Below are 21678 nucleotides of genomic sequence, written 5' to 3'. Positions count from 1 at the left end.
TTGGTTTCTCGGGCGTCGTTAGCTTTTTAAATCTGAGAGGTCGGATGAATCAAAATCAAAATCCTCTTTCCGTCAGAAGGTACATTTACAAAGTAAAATAGTTTCTTTAAATACACTTGACTAAAATCCGGGGGGACCCGTCCCCCGACCCTCCACCCGCTAACGATGCTCATGATTATAGGTGTTAGTCGAAAGAACATTTTATAATTTTTCCTGTACAGAAGTACATTCAATTTCAGCAGGTTCGATTCCTTTTCCATGTTATTTGACTCCATTCGAATTTTCTAATTTGGTTTATTTTCAATATTTCTTCCTAACATGACGACTATAGCAGAATATGTTGCAAAAATACGCCATTGTTTGGTGTACAAAACAATAAAAATTAGTTCGAAGTAAACAGATACGAGAGAGGAACAAGAAGTAACTGACAAGTTATTTTGGAGAAAGTGTAATAAGTAACACTGTAAGAATTTTGGTGCAACTCCTGCAACCTGCGCTCCTAACTACATACTGTCAAGACTAATATTTCAATAAGGTAGCATACTGATAATATAATAGTGATTTAACAGTATGTATGTGTGTATGCGTATAATACACAATGATGAAGAAGACTTCTTTGTTTTTATTATTATAAAGGCCACGTTCTTCCTTAAATGTCATGGCCTTCCCCCTAGAAAAAGTTTCTGGCTAGACCACTGAAGATAATAATCATATAGAAGTACAGTTGTAAGATGACACTACTTCTGTGTCGATGGCGGAATGACATGGCACAGTTCATCTCTCTATTTTCATTAACAAAGTTTATTATTAAAAAATGGAAATTAAATTTCAGAATACTTCAATAAAGAGAGTCAAAATGTATTATACGAAACTAACAGATAAATAATAATAATCAGTGTTTAAAAAAGTAAAGTAGTCTAACATGTATAAAGCTGGAACTACAATAGATGGTGGATACGTATTCTAATCCACATCTAATCCATAAATTTTGCGAACTATACATTATAAACAGTTTTCGGAAAGTAGTAATGTAGATTGTTAAAACTTGTTCCAATAAACGTTTTGCGAGAATTTGAATTTCACCATTCAAAAGTTGATTCCCTTTTATGTGTAAATCGGGGACTATTTTCCGAATAGAACTGTTTATACCATCTTCGATATTGAGATAATGTTTTCTCTTCTTGTACTAGTAGTGGTTTATCCACATGTTTCTTATGATTCCAAACCATTATATCCCGTTCAATCTAAAAAAGACAAAATATTGTTAAAACAGTCATTATTGAAGTGTATTTAGATAATTCATGAGAATTTGTTCACCATCAATGAGTTTAGTTTGAGTTAATGACCTAGTATTTTGTTACAACAAAGACAAACTACGAGGGCCATACTGAAAGTCGTGAGCCACGTGTTTTTACAACCGTAATCTTTAGTTGTAAGTGAAACCAAGTATATCATCTCAATCCACAGACTTTCTTTCTTTCCAGACTTTGGCGCTATTCGTTGCTATCACGTGACCACAGGCAGGATTTCTAAAATGGCGGGAAGCGATGTTTCGTTTCGACAGCATGCTGTGATTGAATTCCTTGGTAAATACGATTAATCTGCTTCTGAAACTTCACCGCAGATAGCAACGTAATTATGGAGATGTGTGCATGGGTGCTAGCATTGTTAGGAGGTGGGTGAAACATTTTAAGGATGGAAACACGAGTATCGAAGATGAGCCGTGCAGCGGGCACCCTCGAACTGCCTCCACGGAATGCAACAAAGTAAGGGTTAATGAGCTGATTAGGGGAGATAGGCTATCACTGTGAATGAAATCGCTGCAAAACTTGGCGTTGGACATAGTGCGGTGCAAGAAATGATTCACAGCTTAGGTTTTCGGAAGGTTTGTGCCCGTTAGGTGCCACGTTTATTAACCGAGAACCAGAAACGTCAGAGACTAACCATTACCAAAATCCCTTTCAGAGATTTCGACATGAAGGTGATGACTTTTTGACGAGTATTGTGACTGGAGATGAAAGTTGGTTCCATCATTATAAACCTGAAATAAAGCGACAGAGTAAGGCATGGCACCACTTGAATTCGCCATCGAAGAAGAAAGCGAAAAGAGTGCAATCAGAGAGAAATTTATGGGGAGCGTCTTCTGGGAGGCACAGGATTTCATCCTAGTTGACTTTCTTGACCCTGGATAAACCATAAATTCTGCCGCTACATCCAGACACTTTTGAGGCTCCGTCGTACCTTGCGTGATAAACGTCCTTGAAAGATCATCCTTCAACAGGATACTGCGCGTTCGCATACTGCACGGGCCACTATGGAGCAGATCAGGAGATTTGGGTGGGAAACACTTCCACATCCTCTCTACAGTCCCGACATGGCACCCTATGACTACTACTTTTCGGTTTTGTGAAGGAACAGATGCGAGACCATCGCTAAGAGACACTGGAGCATATTCGGCAAGCAGTGTGTCAGTGTCTACGGGCAGCTGGAACGGAATTCAAACTTGCAGGACGATGGGAAAAATGTGTGCAAAAAGCGGAGACTATGGGGGAAAAGTGAAAGAAAGGTCCGTAGATTGAGATGATATATTTGGTTTCACTTACAAACAAAGATTACGGTTGTGAAAAAACATTGCTCACGACTTTCAGTATGACCCTTGTATTTTTGCATTATAACACTAATAAATTGGTCTGTTTGGTTGATGCAATTCAAATGGTCAACATGCAAAATTATTATTCATCATCTACACGACCTTTCATCACTTCCCGTTGTTCTAATGGCCAGCGAGTGCTCCTATGGTGCACGGACTCGCGGGTTCGATTACCGGTGCGAGAGCCTAGAAATTTGAACACATTATGTGGTTCGGACTCCACCATAAATTGTAGATTCACGTCTCATATAGCCTCAATGCTAAAAACATGGGCGGAAGATAAACTCCAACTAATAAATACAAAATACACAATCTCGCAATTGACCAACGAAAGAAGTCATGATGCAGATAAGATGGAAACACGTAATGGTTCTATTATCTTAATGCCTGCTATCATCGAATTTTTTATCATGTAGGTAGTTGAAGAAGGACATGATATGTGAGAATGAGTTTATAGAGCAACTTACTAACAAGGGAAGTTCAGGATAAAGCACTCGCCTGCAGAGAAATTAAGCATGCCATTTGAAAGACCAATTCATGCTGATTACAACAAGCTAATAAAATTCCTATATTGTTGAGAACTTTTCAAGAGATTCAACATTAAGTGCACGATTGCGCCTCCTAGCGACCTGCCGTTGTTATGCAGTTTTGATGATTTGAACTTGCTGTTGCTTGATCACAGGAGTCCATTCACAGACAAATTGTCCATTGCAAGTTGGATGACGGATGGCAAAGATGTAATGGTTGAGAATATATCAAAGAACTGCACACGATTTGTACAACCATTTGATGTATTTGGATTCTGACCAATCAAAATTATGGCAGGGTTTGTGCATAGTACGAAACGTCCTCATCCGAACGTTATGATGTACCAACGAAACAATCAAATGAAGTTCGTGTCCATGCTAATGAATCAGTTCCGATCACGGTTATACATTGGGTTGTTTCAGTTTGCGTTCTACAAGGCAGGTAAATTATATAGCTGTTGAATCACCTGTCAAATTTACTTTTCGCTTTGGTTATGCGAACTGTTTACTTAACGGATGCAACGCAATTGCACATATACAATGTTCATGGTGCAAGGAAGTCTTCTGCCAGCGTCATTTCTACACAGAACAGAAGAAAAACAGTGTTTGATTTCCATCTCTAACCTATCATTATCGTGAACAGTATGACTAATTTTAACTAATAAACTCGTTAGTTGTTGAAAAACATTTTTGTTTCTGTTACGTCCGATAGATTTCAATTCGTATGTCAATATTCGTTGCTAATAATGTTGTACTTAACGCGTTTAAATGCACATATACTCAGTTTCTTTATATAAACTTCCAAGTTGAACCTCTCTAACAGTTTTCAATCGTACCGGAATTTTATTAGCTTGTTGAAATTAGCACGAATTGGTCCTTCAAATGGCATGCTTAGTTTCCCTGGAGGCAAGTGCTTTCTTCCAAACTTCCCTTGTAAGAATCTTTATTGTTTCTTGTACGACGCATTTCCAGGCATTGTGTTGCTAGACAAGAATACTATGCCTGTTCAGTGATGCTGCATATATGCGGACAAGTATTTCGGACGATTGTGTATTTCACATTATTTAGTACATTGACGTTTCAGAGTGTCAGTTTCAGTCTCAACCAATGAAGTCATGATAAAGCAATCCATCAACAGATCACTAACTACACAAGCAACAAAATATATGGATGAAAGATTTGCTTTTGATAATTTTCTAGACCTTAGTTCTTTGTCTACTCTTTTGACTGGACCTTACCCGTTTTCACAATATGTCATTTTGTCATCAGATATTAATGTAGCAATTCTTCGTAGTAATTCTTTCTCTCTATTTTCGTTGTGACCAAGAAAGCATAACATTTATAAATGTCCAGACTTAATGACCTATATAAGCTCATAAGACACTCATAGTTAGTAAGTAATTTCCTCATCATTTGTCTTCCATTGAAGTTAACAATGGTATGTAATATTCACGTACACAAGAATTTATTTCGTAATGTGTCCCGAGCTTGTTTGCGGAGGAGGGGCAAATTCAATATAAAGGGATATATATTGAAATTTGTAAAATTATCCTTCAAATTAGAATAAATTTACAGGCAACTCAGAATCTCGGGAGGTTCCGAACCCCAAGACCCATCACTTTGTAATATTAACTCACGATGATTTTGCATGCTATTGGTATAAAAAGTCATCCTCCAAATTTATACGTGCGGAATGAAAAAGCGAATGTGTTTCAGTAAAGCAGTTTGTATCGGCGTGTGTTTATGGTTCAACTAACTCTTTCGAATCCTATAAGTATTCTCTAGCACTTGTCTAGTTTATTACTTAGCCGTTGAAACAGTTTATTTTGGATTGCATGCAAGATCACACTCTTCCTCTCTTGTACCAATGAACACCTACGGATACAAATGTTCATCCAGTAAAACATTAGTAGTAGTCAGGATGTAAGTAAGCATGTATTAAGAGAGAAATTGAAGATTAAAGTTTATTCTGTTAATATTGATGCTTATATTTCTTATAGTGTACGTTCATATCACATGTAATTTAACATTTAGCAGCACCAGTCAATAACAGAGGAACATATTTTCAAGTAACAAGATTCTGTACCTCCCTTGTTTTCATTCTTTACTACTTCGTCATTCTTTCCTGAATTTTAAAACAATTTTTTATATAGCTACTGGAGGAAGTTCACTGCTGGTACTGAATTAGAATAATATTTTAAGCAAATATATTGCTAATGAAAATTATTCAATATTTGATATGCTTATAGAATAAAATCACGACTAATACAAGGTGTGATCAAAACGTACGGTGAATGTAGTTGCACAGAGCCACCTATAGATGTTATTTCAACTAGAAAGCCCGGTAGCCTAAATCTTTAGTACAGTCAGTGTCGAGTTCCAACGAGTTATGACATGTTAGTTGGCTTCCAGAGGCGGAAGAATGAGGACGTGTTAAGAGGATTTGTCGCGCGCCAACATAAAGTTTTGTTTTAAGCTGCAAAAAAGTGCCAAAGAAGCTCATAACACGTATAGCGATAAAGTGGTGGCATTAAAGACTGTTTACAAGTGGTACCAGAGATTCAAAAACAGCAAGGAGTCGGTTGAATACGAGCAACGATTGAGATATCCTTCGACGTCAAAAACATACGAAAACGTGCAAACAGTGGCACCAATGATTTGTTGAAAAAGACAAATGACTATTCGAGAGCTTTCCGAAGAACTAAACACCTCGTAAGGGTCAATTAAAAGCTTTAACCGCCGATTAAATGGACAAATGGCTTACTTCTTTCCGACGAAAACACGCAGAGACATCTCTTTTGATTCGTGAGTTTTTGAAGGAATTATTTCAGGCTATTTCCTAAAATTAAAACCATGCTTAAATGAACACGTTTTAACCCTATTCCTGACATTCAGAAAGCAACGACAGAGCAGCTGAACTCCCTTCTAAAAAGAACCTTCCAGAAATGCTTCCAGTCATGGATTCAACGTTTGGATAAGGGCATTGCTAGCCAAGGACACTACTTTGAAGGAGATTAAACCAAATTCCATGTAATCTCATTACATTGTTCCTAATAAAATTATTCACCGTATTTTTGTTATCACACCTCCTACTTACACAGGGTAAGAATTTTGAATTGATTTGTAATTTCAGGACAGTTCGAAAATTCTTTCGTTTTTATACTCACAGTTAATGCTATTTAGAATTTTGACTGAATTGCGAACTATGTTGTGTAATCACTTATGCTAACAAAGGAACATTACCGCATTGTCCAGCTCCGATTTCAATGAATTTTTTCTTGCTGATAGAGGACATGTGTGTATTATTTGTTATGAAAGAAATTTTTGCCATGATGCATGTTTTCTATTTTTCTATAATTTTTAAGAGTTGTGATGTTGTTATTAGAGATTACTGCAGAAGTCCCTTACTACCCTTTGTAAACGGAGTGTTAATGAAAAAACAACCATGTAGATGCATATAACATCTAGGGAGAAGTCGTATGGTAGGTATGATCTTGACGGCAGCCATCTTCAAATCCGCCATTTTGAATTAAAGTCAAGTTTTTGAAACGGGAATAGGGTAATATGATACATAATTTCTGGCTAGAATTTAATCAGGAAGACAATGGTCAAGTTAGTTTTAAGATGCACCTATTTGAGAAAAAGTTACAGGCATATTAATTGTTTGTACTTACTATGTGCGTAAGTCCCTTACCTCCGCTTCTAACCCGCGTATTAATGATAATAAGTGGATAAAAGCTTCGATAATACATATTACACCTAGAAGGAAGTTATACGGTAAGGGTATCCTTGACTGTAGCCATCTTGAAATCCGCCATTTTGAATTAAAGTGGTTTTGAAAAATGAAAACCATAGCATGTGAGACCTCATTTTAATAGTACATTTTCCCAAAAAGCCAATAGTATGCTTATTTTTGTTCTATAGTTAACTAATATGAATTTAGGACTCCTTCTAATATGCGCCAAACGTCCATTATTCGATCTTTCAAATTGGCAACACTCCTAACTTTCATCACATGTTTAAAGATTTTAACTGGCACTTTGCAATTGTTGCCATGGCTCATGTTTTCTAAATGTATTAAATTTTTTTAAGAGTTACGATTTGTCCGTTCATGAATAGTGTTGGGATAAGCATCCAGCAATCTTTCTGAATTTTGAAGACTTGTCATGTAATTTTTTCATTTCCTATGCTATGTAATTATTTATTTCCTATACCTGCCCTTCAAAAATTCGTTTACTGACATGAATCATCGCACAACGAAAGAACTCCAACTTTGCATTCAGGTAATGTCGAAGATGTAGCTTGTAATTGATAGTTGATGAGACGAGAAATCAAAAATAAAATTCACTTCAAAAAGGAAAACGAAATATGATTGTTGTGTAAATCAAAGGTCTTTTGTTTTGTTTTATATTTATTTCTTTATTGTATATTTGTTTAATTTCTATGTCAATTGTTAGCTAGTCAGACAAAAAAGTCATTCGTTTTCTAGTGATTGTTGTCGATAGTTCATGTTTGTAAGATTTATAATCAGTATTGATCGGAGACTCGATTAAGTTACACCCCTTTTTAAACAAGTTACCTATTTTCATACTATGTTCATGGTACAGTGTGTTGGGAACATTAACATTATGCCTCTTTGATATTTGCTATCATTGCTGCTGTTACTTTAAAGTTGCATCTATTAAAAATATTTTATTGTTTGTCGTTTGCGCAACCTGTAGGCTACATTTCTTGATAATTTTGTGTTAGTATAACACAACTTTCTTTTAATTTCATTTGTATTTCTTTACGTCACATAGGTCCATAGGTTCCTCATGTATTCTGGTTTAAAATAAATAATTACATTACAAGTCTTCAAAATTCAGAAAGATTGCTGGATGCTTATCCCAACACTATTCAGGAACTGACAAATCGCACCCCTAAAAAGATGTAATAAATTTAGAAAACATGAGCTTTGGCAACAATTGCAAGTGCCAGTTGGAATCTTAAAACATGCGGTGAAAATAAGAGTGTTGCCAATTTGAAAGACCGAATAATGGACGTTTGGTGCACATTAGAAGCAGTCCTAAATTCATACTTGTTAACTATAAAACAAAAATAAGCATACTATTGGCTTTTTGGGAAAATGTACTATTAAAATGAAGTCTCACATGCAATGGTTTTCATTTTTTAAAACTTTACTTTAATTCAAAATGGCGAATTTCAAGATGGCTACAGTCAAGGATACCATTACCGTATCACTTCCATCCAGATATAATATGTATTACCGAAGCTTTTATCCACTTATTATCATTAATACGCGGGTTAGAAGCGGAGATAAGGGACTTACATACATAGTAAGTATAAACAATTAATATGCCTGTAACTTTTCCTCAAATAGGCGTATCTTAAAACTAACTTAACCATTGTCTTCCTGATTAAATTCTAGCCCGAAATTATGTATCATATTACCCTATTCCTATTTCAAAAACTTGACCTTAATTCAAAATGGCGAATTTCAAGATGGCTGCTGTCAAGGTCATACCTACCATACGAAAAAAAATGAAATGAAATCTTTGAGTTTTACGTCCCACGATTATGCCGGTTAGGCTAAAGGAGACAGTAATGATGAGAGATGAGTGAAATGGTGGAATGAATAAAGTGGGAGGAAACGGGAGAACCCCGAGAAAACCCACGAGCACGGTGTTTGTCCACCACAAAGTTCACTTGGCGGAGACCCCAAGCACCAGACGTGAACGCTCTACCACTGAGCCACCGCGCCCCCACCTACCATACGACTTCCCCTAGACGTTATATGCATCTACATGGTTGTTTTTTCATTAACACTCCGTTTACAAAGGGTAGTAAGGGACTTCTGCAGTAATCTCTAATAACAACATCACAACTCTTAAAAATTATAGAAAAATAGAAAACATGCATCATGGCAAAAATTTCTGTCATAACAGATAATACATACATGTCCTCTATCAGCAAAAAAATTTCATTGAAATCCGAGCCGGTCAATTGGGTGATGTCCCTTGTAAGATTGATGCCTAGTACAATACGCTTCACTTACACTGTTGTTTGTGAAAATTGTAACACCAAGAAAGCAACGCGTAAGTGAAACAATATTTGTCCCAGTTCCATCACTTAACAACACATAAATGTTATAATTTCAGAACTGTACAACACCTCTTGGCAAATTCGAATAACATGAAGGATCCACGTTATTCTATGCAATAGAGGCATCGAATCAGTACGTCGTAGCATCGAATCAAATAGATGACGAACTTATTCATGGGGAATGGTCTACCAGTCTGCTAGATATCGACCTTTAAGAAGCATTGCCAACGAACTACATCCCACACATGTTAAATTGGCTACATGTCAGTCGACCGTGCTGGTAATGAAAGTAGCGGTACACGTTATTTCGGAATAAGGCTTGCATATTCCTTAAGACAAGCGCTATGTAAATACCAAATTTAAAAGCAAAACTTTCGTTTGGCTCTGTATGGTTCAGCATTGTTCTTATGCTGCTAATACTAGTACAAAGTGGCCACGCGTAACATAGTCGCTTACGTTCTCGCCTTCGGTGTGAGCGGTCCCAGGTTCATATTCCCGGTGGGAGCGCTCCATCGAAAAAGTGTAAAAGGCTTCTCAGGCCAGCCACTCTGAACGGAGTTTTCTTCATTCACACCAGGCAAATGCCAGAGTGGTACCTAACTTCTAGGTTCCAGGTCCCTTCCTTCCCCAATCCATTCTTCCTTCGCTGTCCCCGGATAGTGTGCTCGCCGAGGGACGTTATCCCTCAAATATGACGGGCTAAATGGCCATAGATGCCGAAAGCCCAGAAATCTAAATCCTAAATCCTAATACTAGTACGAAAAATAATACAGTTATTGCTGTTATTAGTAGTGGTCTAAAGTTAAATTCATATTGAAAGTACTGTAATTTAAACTCATGACTAGTAAAGTTATCTGAAATCATTACAAAAATGAATGTTGGAGTAGAAACATCTAGGTATTATCCTGTCATATTCATCGTATAATCGAATGACCTTATCATATATCCAATAATGTGTCGTATAATCCTATTTGATAATTTGCATTCACTAAATATCCTTTTTGCATAATTAATTGCAATAGGGTAATTGTAAATTATTTCAAGTGATATTAAGTACAAATATAAGACAATTTTCGACCAGAAATGTCCAATATTGTTGGGTTATTCGCATGAAAACCGACACTATATATATATATATATATATATATATATATATATATATATATATATATATATATATATATATATATATATATATATATATATATATATATATATATATATCAATTTTGTGTATTTTTTAATATCTTTTTCACGACGAATGCTATATGAGTTGGGTCGGAACATTTCGGGTTTTAGAAGAAATGTTTTACGTATGTTAGAGAAAAAGAAATTTAGCTTTCCAAGAAATTAGCAGAATAATCAATAGACAGATGGAATATACTATGATCGTCCCGAGACGTAATTAATAGGTTTACGTAGGATAATATCTTCTAAAATATATTAGTTTATCATAACTGCCGATATCTGGTTTCGACAACTTTGTTAATGAGCTGCTTTTATTCCCTCGACTTTTTACGCTGTAACAGGCAGAATTTACTTACATGTTTATGAAGGAAGAGAGATGGACAGGTTTACTATTCACTATTTACAAGCCAAATGTCAATTATTTACTTGATAACTATGTTAATAAACGTTAAATATCAAATGTTAGGATAGTGAAGCTAATATCTATATAATAATTTCATGACATGAAAATACGGTAAAAATATTTCTCTCTTTATCTGAATCCACGATAACCTTGTTCTTCATAGTTAACGTATGGCAAGATAGCCCCCCCCCCCCGCTTTACAAAATTGAAACAATGATTAGGTCATTCGTTTGTACTACGTTTGTAACGTTTGTACCATTTTCCTCATAGGGTTACTTGAGAGGTCAACTGGGGGGGCTATCTTGGCGCCATTATGGCCCCCCGTATCACAGCACAAAAAATTGAGATACACCATTCGAAAGCAAATCTTTTGTACCGTTTGTACCGAAAAAAGTTTTGTTTGTACCCTGATAGTTTTCGAGAAACAGGGGATGACATTTGGGGGGGTTATCTTGGCGCCAAGATAGCCCCCCCCGTATCACAGCACAAAAAATTGAAATACACCATTCGAAAGCAAATCGTTTGTACCGTTTGTACCGAAAAAAGTTTTTTTGTACCCTGATAGTTTTTGAAATACAGGGGACGACATTTAGGGCTATCTTGTACGCAAGATAGGCCCCCTAATGTGTACTTTTTCCATGCCCATTAATAAGTATTATGTGTTCATTCATGTGAATTGATGTGTATTTAGAATTCTGGTTGTGCATATCCAAATAGAAAAAAAATTCGGAAATAACTCGACGTTAGAATTGAATCGGTGAGTGGGAAAACTGTGTGAGTCCAAAATAAGCTATTTTGAAGTAAATGCAAAAATAACACTAAAGATGTAGAACTACAAGTTGTAATGAAGAGCAGTGCAATTTGCAAGACCTCGCACGTTATAACAGAATACTATAATGGCGACTGTACATTTGTGGCATTAACAAACGAAAGTTCTTTTTTCAAATATCTCAAAATGCGTTTTGTGGACTAGTAGTTTTTTCCACTCACCGATTCAATTAAATTTTCAATATTTCTGCCCTTTCCTGTAAGTAAATACGTATTATTAAGCAATGACCTACTTCCTTTCGTCTATTGTCTATGAAAGCGGCAAGCTTCTCGAGACGTTAATGTGACAGATATAAACAGTTAATTTCTTCAGTTGGTGTAAAGCTGAAACGTGGAAGGACACAGTTTAGGTGAGCAAACATTTCATTTTTTTTATTTTTCTTTGTTTAAGATTATTTATGTGAATCCAGTTTCTTTTCCAGTTGTACACACTTTGTTATTCTTTTTACGGTATTTATTTACGGAAAAGGGCACAAATATATAATATTTAATTGAATCGATGAGTGGAAAAACACTACTAGTCCAAAAAACGCATTTTGAGATATTTGAAGAAAGAACTTTCATTTGCTAATGCCACAAATGTACAGTCGACCTTACAGCATTCTGCTATAACGTGCGAGGTCTTGAAAATTGTACTGCTCTTCATTACAGCTTGTAGTTCTACATCTTTAGTGTTATTTGCCTCAAAATGGCTTTTACCTTTAACTCAAAATGGCTTGTTTTAGACTCACAATGTTTTCCCACTCGTCGAATCAATTTTAACGTTGAGTTATTCCCAACAAGTTCTTTTTTAATTTGGATATGTACAACCAGAGTTCTAAATACACAAATTCACATGAATAAACACATAATACTTATTAATGGGCATGGAAAAAGTACACATTACGGGGGCCCATCTTGCGTACAAGATAGCCCCTTAAATGTCATCCACTCCTTCTCGAAAACTATCAGGGTACAAACAAAACTTTCTTTGGTAAAAACGGTACAAATGATTTGCTTTCGAATGGTGCATTTCAATTTTTTGTGCTGTGATACGGGGGGGGGCTATCTTGGCGCCAAGATAGCCCCCCCAAATGTCATACCCTGTTTCTCGAAAACTATCAGGGTACAAGCAAAACATTTTTTCGGTACAAACGGTACAAACGATTTGCTTTCGAATGGTGCATTTCAATTTTTTGTGCTGTGATACGGGGGGCTATCTTGGCGCGAAGATAGCTCCCCCCCAAATGTCATCCCCTGTTTCTCAAAAACTATCAAGGTACAAACCAAACTTTTTTCGGTACAAGCGGTACAAACGATTTGCTTTCGAATGGTGTATTTCAATTTTTAGTGCTGTGATACGGAGGGGGGGCTATCTTGGCGCCAAGAAAGCCCCTCCCAAATGTCATCCCCTGTTTCTCGAAAACTATCAGGGTACAAACAAAACTTTTTTCGGTACAAACGGTACAAACGATTTGCTTTCGAATGGTGTATTTCAATTTTTTGTGCTCTGATACGGGAAGGGGCTATCTTGGCGCCAAGATAGCCCCCCCCCAAATGTCATCCCCTGTTTCTCGAAAACTATCAGGGTACAAAGAAAACTTTTTTCAGTACAAACGGTACAAGCGATTTGCTTTCGAATGGTGTATTTCAATTTTTTGTGCTGTGATACGGGGAGGCTATCTTGGCGCCAAGATAGCCCCCCCCAGTTGACCTCTCAAATAACCCTATAAGGAAAATGTGGTACAAACGAAAATATGTTCGTTACAAACGGTACAAACGTAGTACAGACGAATGACCTAGTCATTGTTTCAATTTTCTGAAGTGGGGAGGCTATCTTGCCATACGTCATAGTTAAGTTTCAGTGTTCAACATTGAGTGTATCGTATTTCCATGGTAACAAAAATGTTTATATCAGTTTCTTTTAAAATGAACCTGAAAACACTTTGTTGGTTTAGAAATCAAAAAGAAATACTTTACTCATTACCTTACGAATATTGTGTGCTGAATACATGAACTAAAATGTAAAAAGCAGCTTCTAATGTTCTTCAAGTGCCAATTTAAAAAATACTATACAGACTGTTTCAAAACAACGCCGACAAAGTTTGGGAGCTGATTCCTGACACCAAGATAAGGCAAAGAGTATGGACCAACCTGGGTGCACAAATGTTTCCTTTCGGAGTTATAGGCTGCCAAAAACGAAAAAATGATCTTTAATGGTCCATAGTTCCAAAACTATGGGACCTACCGTAGTCGGTTCAAGATTTCACTTAGAAAATAATATGTACCCTATCCAAAAATCCATATTTCAGAATCCTAAAGTACTCACGAAACAATTTTTATAGAGGGTGGTTTGCTACGGGCATGTAATTTGAAGTACTCACAAACTCTCTCTATAAAAATTGTCGCGGAAGCACCGGAGGATTCTGAAACTTGGATATTTTGATAGGGCACAAACTAGTTCTCAAGTGAAGTCTTGACCCAACTATGGTAAGTCCCATAGTTTTGGAGCTATGGGCTTTTAAAGTTCATTTTTTTAACGTTTTCGGCAGCCTATAACTCTGAAAGGAAGCATTTGTGCACCCAGGTGGTCTATACTTTTTGTTTTAGCTTGGTGTCAGGAATCAGCTCCCAAACGTCGTCGGTTTTGTTTTGAAACATCCTGTAGTTTCTCTGTAGTTTATCCCCCTATCACAATGTGACCAGTGGAATAAAGTTTACACATATTGAAGTTATTTTAGTTCTAATGTAATTATTTTACACTAATATTGAACCAAAATATTAAAATTATGTTTGTGAATGAAGGGTACACGGAAAAAAGGGGCTCTATTCAATTTTTGAAAAAAAAAAAAAGCCGATATGGACACCACATGTTGGTGCTAGTTTGTACTTCTAAATGTACTACGAATATTGTGCAAAAAGTGACTCGTTGCAGAGAAACTTACACAAGAAAAAACAGCCACACAAGGAAAGAAGGTGCCCATTAATATTTTAAATTGCTTCTCCGAAAAAAAATGTAAATATTGATTAGCCCCTTCTTTCCGTGTACCCTTCCAATATGCTTTTCTTCTGTTGAAACCTACAAAAGTTTTCAATATACAAAGGAATAGTAGGCGTTTTCCATAAAACATCATTTACATTTTTATTTTCCCATACATGCGCACTTAACATAAATATTTGCAATTCTTAATTGTATTTACTTTAGAATAAGTTCATTCAAGATCAACTTACCATAACAGTTTCTGAGAACAAAATTAGTTTGCAATATGGTGTTGGTACAGTTGGTGAAGCATACATTCTCTGCACTATCTTTTGCATCAATGGTTCCACCGGTGTGACAGTCATGAATATTAAAACCGGACCTATAAAAGTTCGAAATCTCATTTCCACGTAGGCAGGTCCAATCTAAAGAACAAAGAATACTTAAAATAATGTATTTATATTACATACACACCACATAAATGGTTAGTCACTCCATCAAAAACTGACATTTATCTGTTTCTATTATTATAACTGGTATTAGAGTGGTAGCGTGTGAATAAATGAACCATGCATTAGCATTTAGGAAACTGGAATGGCTGTACCAATCAGTCGTATGTAAGGAGCTCATCAATATGAGTAGAAACTTCTAACAGAATGGCAAAAAATGGGTCAGACATACAGTCAATGAAATTCTGCAATTTGCTGGTGTATCAAAGAGGACTGTCCAACGTATCTACTAGAGGTCTGCACAGGCTCGGGCCGAGCCTGCGGGCCGGACTCAGGCCTACAAAGCATAGATAACTTCGGGATCGGATCGGACTCGGGCCGTAAATTTTTAAATATACAACTATACTTCTCGGACCTTTTCGGGACTCACTTTGTAAATAAACTGTAAATGATATTTATCGAACTGTTCTTTCTGAAGAACTTTTAAAGCACAACTGCAATACTAAACCTCTACTTGCTGTAAATAAAAAATTACACTTTTGCGTTAACTATTAAGTTTTTGTAATTCGGCCTTATTTCGGGCTCATTTGATTATCACACGGGTTCGAGCCAAGCTCGGGCCCAAAGCTTAAAACACATTTCGGACTAGGGACGGGCTTCATATTATAAATTCACGGGTCGGGCCGAGATCCAGCTAAAAAATTCCAGGCCGTGCAGACCTCTAGTATCTACAAGGTGGTCAATGCTCGTAAGAACGCAAAATTAAACCAAAGATGTGGCTGTAAAAATGTCCTAACACACAGAAACGCCTGACGATTTTCAAGCATGATCAAACAAAATCATTTTCAAACCTCACTCGAGTTATTGCAGTTATAAATGAAGATTCTTCCAATGAACTTCCTAAAGGGCATTGTAGAAGGAACTTCATGCAATGAGTGTTGATTCGAGTGGCATGGGAGAGGCAACTTCTTACTACAAGCATAAAGTTGCACCTTCTTATAGAAAACTAGCAAATTGTACTGTGATGTAACGAGTCGTGTTTCAGTTTGTAGCCCAATGATTCGGTAAGTCAATTGTATCAAACTGTAAACGTGGCATTTTATCCACAGCGTAAGGGTCAAGCCGGAGCAGATTCAGTTATGGTATTGGGATGATTCGACACAAATTTGTCTAATTCACACATAGAAATATAAACATAAAGCACTATGATTATTTAGACATTCCAAGCGTAGCCACTTCTTCTAAACCTTCATGATAAATATGCAGGTGAAACTCCGATCATCCGATGTGACTAGTGCTGAACTCACAGAGATCAAATCATTGGTTCATGGTTTAAGGAAAATTCAAGTAACCTGTTGCATCTGATTCGGCAACAAAATCCCAAGATTTAAATTAAATTGAAAATCTGTGGAGCTATTTGAAGCTGTGGCTGACACTCAGTACCGGTAATAGACATTCGTGCATTTTCCTGGTACCAGTAGACATACTGACCAGCGACGAATGTTTCATACGGATGCGTGACATATCCGCAACATCTCTTGCAGTCACTTGCAAACAGAATCCAGTCGGTTATACAGTACAAACCCGAAGCTGTATTCATGATACTACGGAAGTTCTATGGGGTTACTTAGCTTTTAGTACGGTATGCTTATTCAATTAAACAAATTATATATGTGGTTTTCTCTCTAGAACTTACCACGAGTGTATAAAGCCTAATACCCTAACAGGGACGAGAAGTATAACAAAAGCGCATAAATTATTCAGGAAACGATCAGGGACTTTTGTGTTAAGAGAATGAGTGTGGTTACTAGGACTCTCTTTTTTCGTAACATGGTTAGTCATGTTCAATGACAACTAACGAAAGTTATAAATAAGAAAATCCATCAAGCTTTTTCCTGTACCTGACTTTCATTTGAATCAAAGAACATCATTTTATTTCACCCAGCCATATGAATTGATGATTCCAGAAGGGGTCTCAGTCCATTTTGTGTATATCTAAGATATTAAAGAAAACCTATTTAAATATCTTCAGTGGTCATCTTTTAGCACCCAACCTGTAATTCAACGTGCGTTTACATTGTTGCGAGACCTTCGACTCCGGTCTTTGCGGCTTAGTTGTTTTTGCCTGATGTGTTGATTCTTCGTTCGTGAATTTTGTTCCTTTGTACTGAAAAGAGTTGGTCTTAGCCAAGTTGAATCACAGGGCATCACCTTACAAAATGAATCACAGGAGAATGAGATAGTTGTATTTTCTAATATGCAATATTTTCTTATACTGCATTTAAATCTTACACTGTTCATAGCGACTCAGAGTTATGGTTTGAAGTTGAATTACTACTGTAACATGTGTAAGAAAGGAAACTCTGAATATAAGCAACTCTTTAATATTAAAATACATTAAGAAATCACTCCTAGCACACTGTACAATCTATTCAATCTATAAAGTTCATAAAACAAAAGCGCCTGAGCTCCAACCTAAAACCTATGATTTACGGTTATTTTGATTTCACATTTAACAGATACAAATATTTTGAACTATGTGTACTTTAAATAACTTATTTGTGTAGACCTTTTTCATATAAATTTCATGTTTTTTTAATTATCGTTCAAAGCCTTTGTATTTTAATAAGCCTTTTCCAAAACCAATGCAAATTAATTGTGCTGCCATAGTTGAACTTCTTTTAAAGTATACGTTTATAAGTTTGTAGCCAATCCTTTCGCCAATGATATCTCGGAAACTACAGGCTCTAGAAAGATGACGTTTTCACTTATTGATTGCAAATTTTGTGTAGATTGTCCAGTTCTAATTGAATATTAAAAAAAAACATGGCCATTATTTCTTTATTACATTTTTACGGGTAAACTGGAAGTGATGAAATTAAAAAAAGAATAAAACTAAAGCATCATATCCTACACATTATACATTCCAACACCACATAATTGTATACAGGAGTTGCATACGTCTCAGGCATTTGTTTCATGGCCAAATGATAATGAAAAATGAAGGATAACCATTTCTCCACTCTAACAGTAAGTTGAATCTTTATTGTTTGGAGCCCAATGAACACCATATATCACTGACATTATAATTAATTGTGTATGTAATGTACTGTATTTGCTCATTACATACTACATGCAAGATGAAAGAAAACACTGATCATACATGAATTAGAAACTCCAACCAGAAGTAGGCTCAAATCTTGCAAACGGTGCGAGATATTGAGAAAAAATAATCAAAAAATCTCCCCTTTATGATGCCCCTTGCCGATTTTTTTTTCAAGACGTCTTTCCCTTGTGTCTGTAAAGGGACACGTATAGATGTTTTGAGGAATGAGAAGGAGATTTATGTTCATATGCGAATGATGCGCTATTTAGAGAGCACAAGTTCAGATAGTCTATACATTAAAATCCTAGGTTTATATGTTTGTCGCCTATCCTTTCGAAAATGAGATCTCGAAAACCACGAGTGCTAGAAACGTGCCGTTTTCACTGGGTGATTCCAAATTTTGTGTAGATTGTCCAGTTCTAATTGAATATTAAAAAAAAAACGTGACCGCTATTTCTTTATTACATTATAAGGGTATTACTGAAAGTGTTGAAATTTTAAAACAATACAACATCATATTCTATGAATTATACATTTCAACACAACATAGTTATATACAAGGGTTGTATATATCTCAGGCGTTTGCTTCATGGTCAAATGATAATGAAAAACGAAGGAAAACCATTTCTCAAGGCTAACATGATTCTTTCTTGTTTGCAGTGTTTTGCCCAATGAACACTATATATCACTGGCATAATTAATTGTGTATGTAATGTATTTGCTTAGTACATATTCTATGCAAGAAGAAACAAAACATTGATCACACATGAATTAGAAACTCCAACCGGAAGTAGACTCAATCTTGCAAATGATGCGAGATATTGGAAAAATCCCCTCTTTATGGTACCCCATGCCGATTTTTATCAAGATGTCTTTCACTTGTGTCTCACAACATTTACAGATGTTGTGAGGAATGAGAAGGAGTTTTATGCTCATATGGGAATGATGCGCTGTTTAGAGAGCTCAAGTTCAGCTAGTCTATGTATTAAAATCCTAGGCTTATATGTTTGTCGCCTATTCTTTCGACAATCAGATCTCGAAAACCACGAGTGCTAGAAACGTGCCGTTTTCACTGGGCGATTCCAAATTTTGTGTAGATTGTCCAGTTCTCGTTCAAATTTTCAATAGCCGTGTCGTTATTGCTCTATTCTACATTTTAGGAGCCGTTTTCAGATTAACATGTTGCAGGCCGAAACTACGGTGTTAGGCAACGAATAGAGAAGTAACGTATGGCGGGTTGATGGACTTTGCAGGCGCTTTGCTTAAATCTGAATGGCAAAACCCATTGCTTGTGGCAACTTTAAAGCCTTCAAGAGGCACGATGAGGCGTACTCGGACGGATATGGATTTATTAGGGAAAAAATTCACTTGATATCGTGTTACTTCTACAAATTTGCGACAAACTCACTCCAACACCTATACATAGCAATTCACTTCGTTTGGAAGTCTCCTATCCTTTACTTGTGTGAATAAGGAGACATGCACAGTGGGAAGGAGATTCATAGTCATAACAGAACGATGCGCTGAGTAGACAGCGCAGGTTCAGCTAGTCTATATATTAGAATGCTAGGTTTATATGTTTGCCTCCAATCCATTTGACAATGAAATCTCGAAAACCCAAGTGCTAGAAACGTGCCGTTTTCGCTGGTCGATTCCAAATTTTGTGTAGATTGTCCAGTTCTGATTGAATATTTTTAAAAAGCGTGCCCGTTATTTCTTTATTATATTTTAGGGGTACACTGGAAATGTCGAAAATTTAAAAAAGTAACGTATCCTACGAGTTATACATTCCAACACCACAGTTGTATACATGGGTTGTACATCACTCAGGCGTTTGTTTCATGGCCGAATGATAATGAAAAACGAAGTATAAAGATTTCTCCAGTGTAATAAGGAACCCTAGGTATCGATCGGAGCCCGATCTTCATGAAACTTTGTATACAGGAAGAGTGCCTCGGGAAACTCCATATCCAAAATTGTAGCTGCAGGTCCAAGACGTTGGAACACTAGCGCTCGAGAAAGATCAAAAATGGAACGTTAGTACATTAAGGACATGGTGAGAAAACGAAAGAAAAGGCACTTTTTCTTTAAACCTGGTCATTGTGACGACACGAAATAGAGCATACATGGATACGAGATGTTAGATATGATCTGTTAAAAATGATAAAAAGAATATCCGTCATCTTGAAAGAAGCCATGTTCAAGCTGGTGCGATTAGAGTAAATGAGAAAAGGGTAACGCGATACATCAACTTGAACGCAAATAGACGCAAAACCCGTTGGTGAAGTCTGTTGTGGGATTACATTATTCCTATGCTCTGGTAGAGTGATTTAGGTACAAGATGAGCAAAGTGTATCTCATGACACTCATGCAGATGAAGGGTATGGAGCATTATGGGTGGGATCAGTGTAACTAGAAAAAGAGAGCGAAATATGATTGTACCACTACTTGATTTATGTCAGAGACAACATGCAATTGGCGTGGATGGGCTGATAGGGCGTGTTCAATCTTCATAATAATACCATAGTTGGCATACACTTATAATTATTTATATTTCCATTAATTCGAACATAAATCAGAAACAGAATTGTTCCACAGGAAAAGACAATGACAAGAGAATGTTCTTTACAAAAGATGTTTGCTGACGACAAATTATACTACAAATGTATACATATCGTATCCATGTGTGCTCATTTCATGTAGTTACAATAACTAATTTTAAAGAAAACATGCATTTTCTCACCAAGTACTTAATGTATTGACATTTAACTTTTGATCTTTCTCCAGCACTAGTGTCCCAACGTCTTGGACACTGAATCTACAATTTTTGCTGTGCAAGTTTCCCGAGGCACTCCCTCTATATACAAAGTTTCATGAGCATCGGGTTGATTTGATTTTGAGTTTAACGTCCCGTTCAGCAGCGAGGCTATAATGAGACGTGGACCTACTGATTAACGTGGAATCCGAACCACATGAGTTCCCGCCGGGAATTGAACCCGGGCCTCCCACGCCAAAAGCGCGTACGCTAACCGCTTAGCCACGGAGGAGCTCCATGAGCATCGGGCTCTGATCGATAGGCCTACCTAGGGTTTCTTGTAAGATGAATCTTTATTGTTTGTAGTATTTTCCCAATGAACACCATATATCACTAACATTATAATTAATTGTGTATGTAATGTATTTGCTTAGTACATATTACATGCAAGAAGAAAGAAACATATTACATACATGAATTAGAAACTCCAACTGGAAGTGGGCTCAAATCTTGCAAATGATGCGAAATATTGAGAAAATAATCGAAAAAAAATCTCCCCTTTATGGTATCCGTTACCGATTATTATCAAGACGTCTTTCACTTGTGTCTGTAAAGGGACATGTTCAGATGTTGTGAGGAATGACGAGGAGATTCATGCATGTAAATGATGCGCTGTGTAGAGAGCGCAGGTTCAGCTAGTATAATATAAAA

General features: G+C 36.5%; 1 protein-coding gene across 1 annotated transcript in view; it reads right to left on the bottom strand.

Annotated features, from left to right (window-relative positions):
- Positions 1-353: 353 nt before the first annotated feature.
- LOC145691947 (cholesterol 7-desaturase nvd-like) overlaps positions 354-21678 on the bottom strand; it is a 115779-nt gene continuing 94454 nt past the window's right edge. The window contains exons 6-7 of the mRNA XM_081767249.1: positions 14909-15082; positions 354-1244 (exon numbers count right to left, since the gene is read on the bottom strand). Of these exons, the coding sequence (XP_081623375.1) occupies positions 1080-1244; positions 14909-15082 (339 nt within the window). The 3' untranslated portion in view covers positions 354-1079. The remainder of the gene's footprint in view (positions 1245-14908; positions 15083-21678) is intronic.

This window comes from Thermobia domestica, chromosome 8, assembly GCF_964235325.1.
Source record: "Thermobia domestica chromosome 8, izTheDome1.hap1.1, whole genome shotgun sequence".
In the NCBI taxonomy this organism is placed as follows: Eukaryota; Metazoa; Arthropoda; class Insecta; order Zygentoma; family Lepismatidae; genus Thermobia; species Thermobia domestica.
This window is presented reverse-complemented; position numbering and strand designations above follow the sequence as displayed.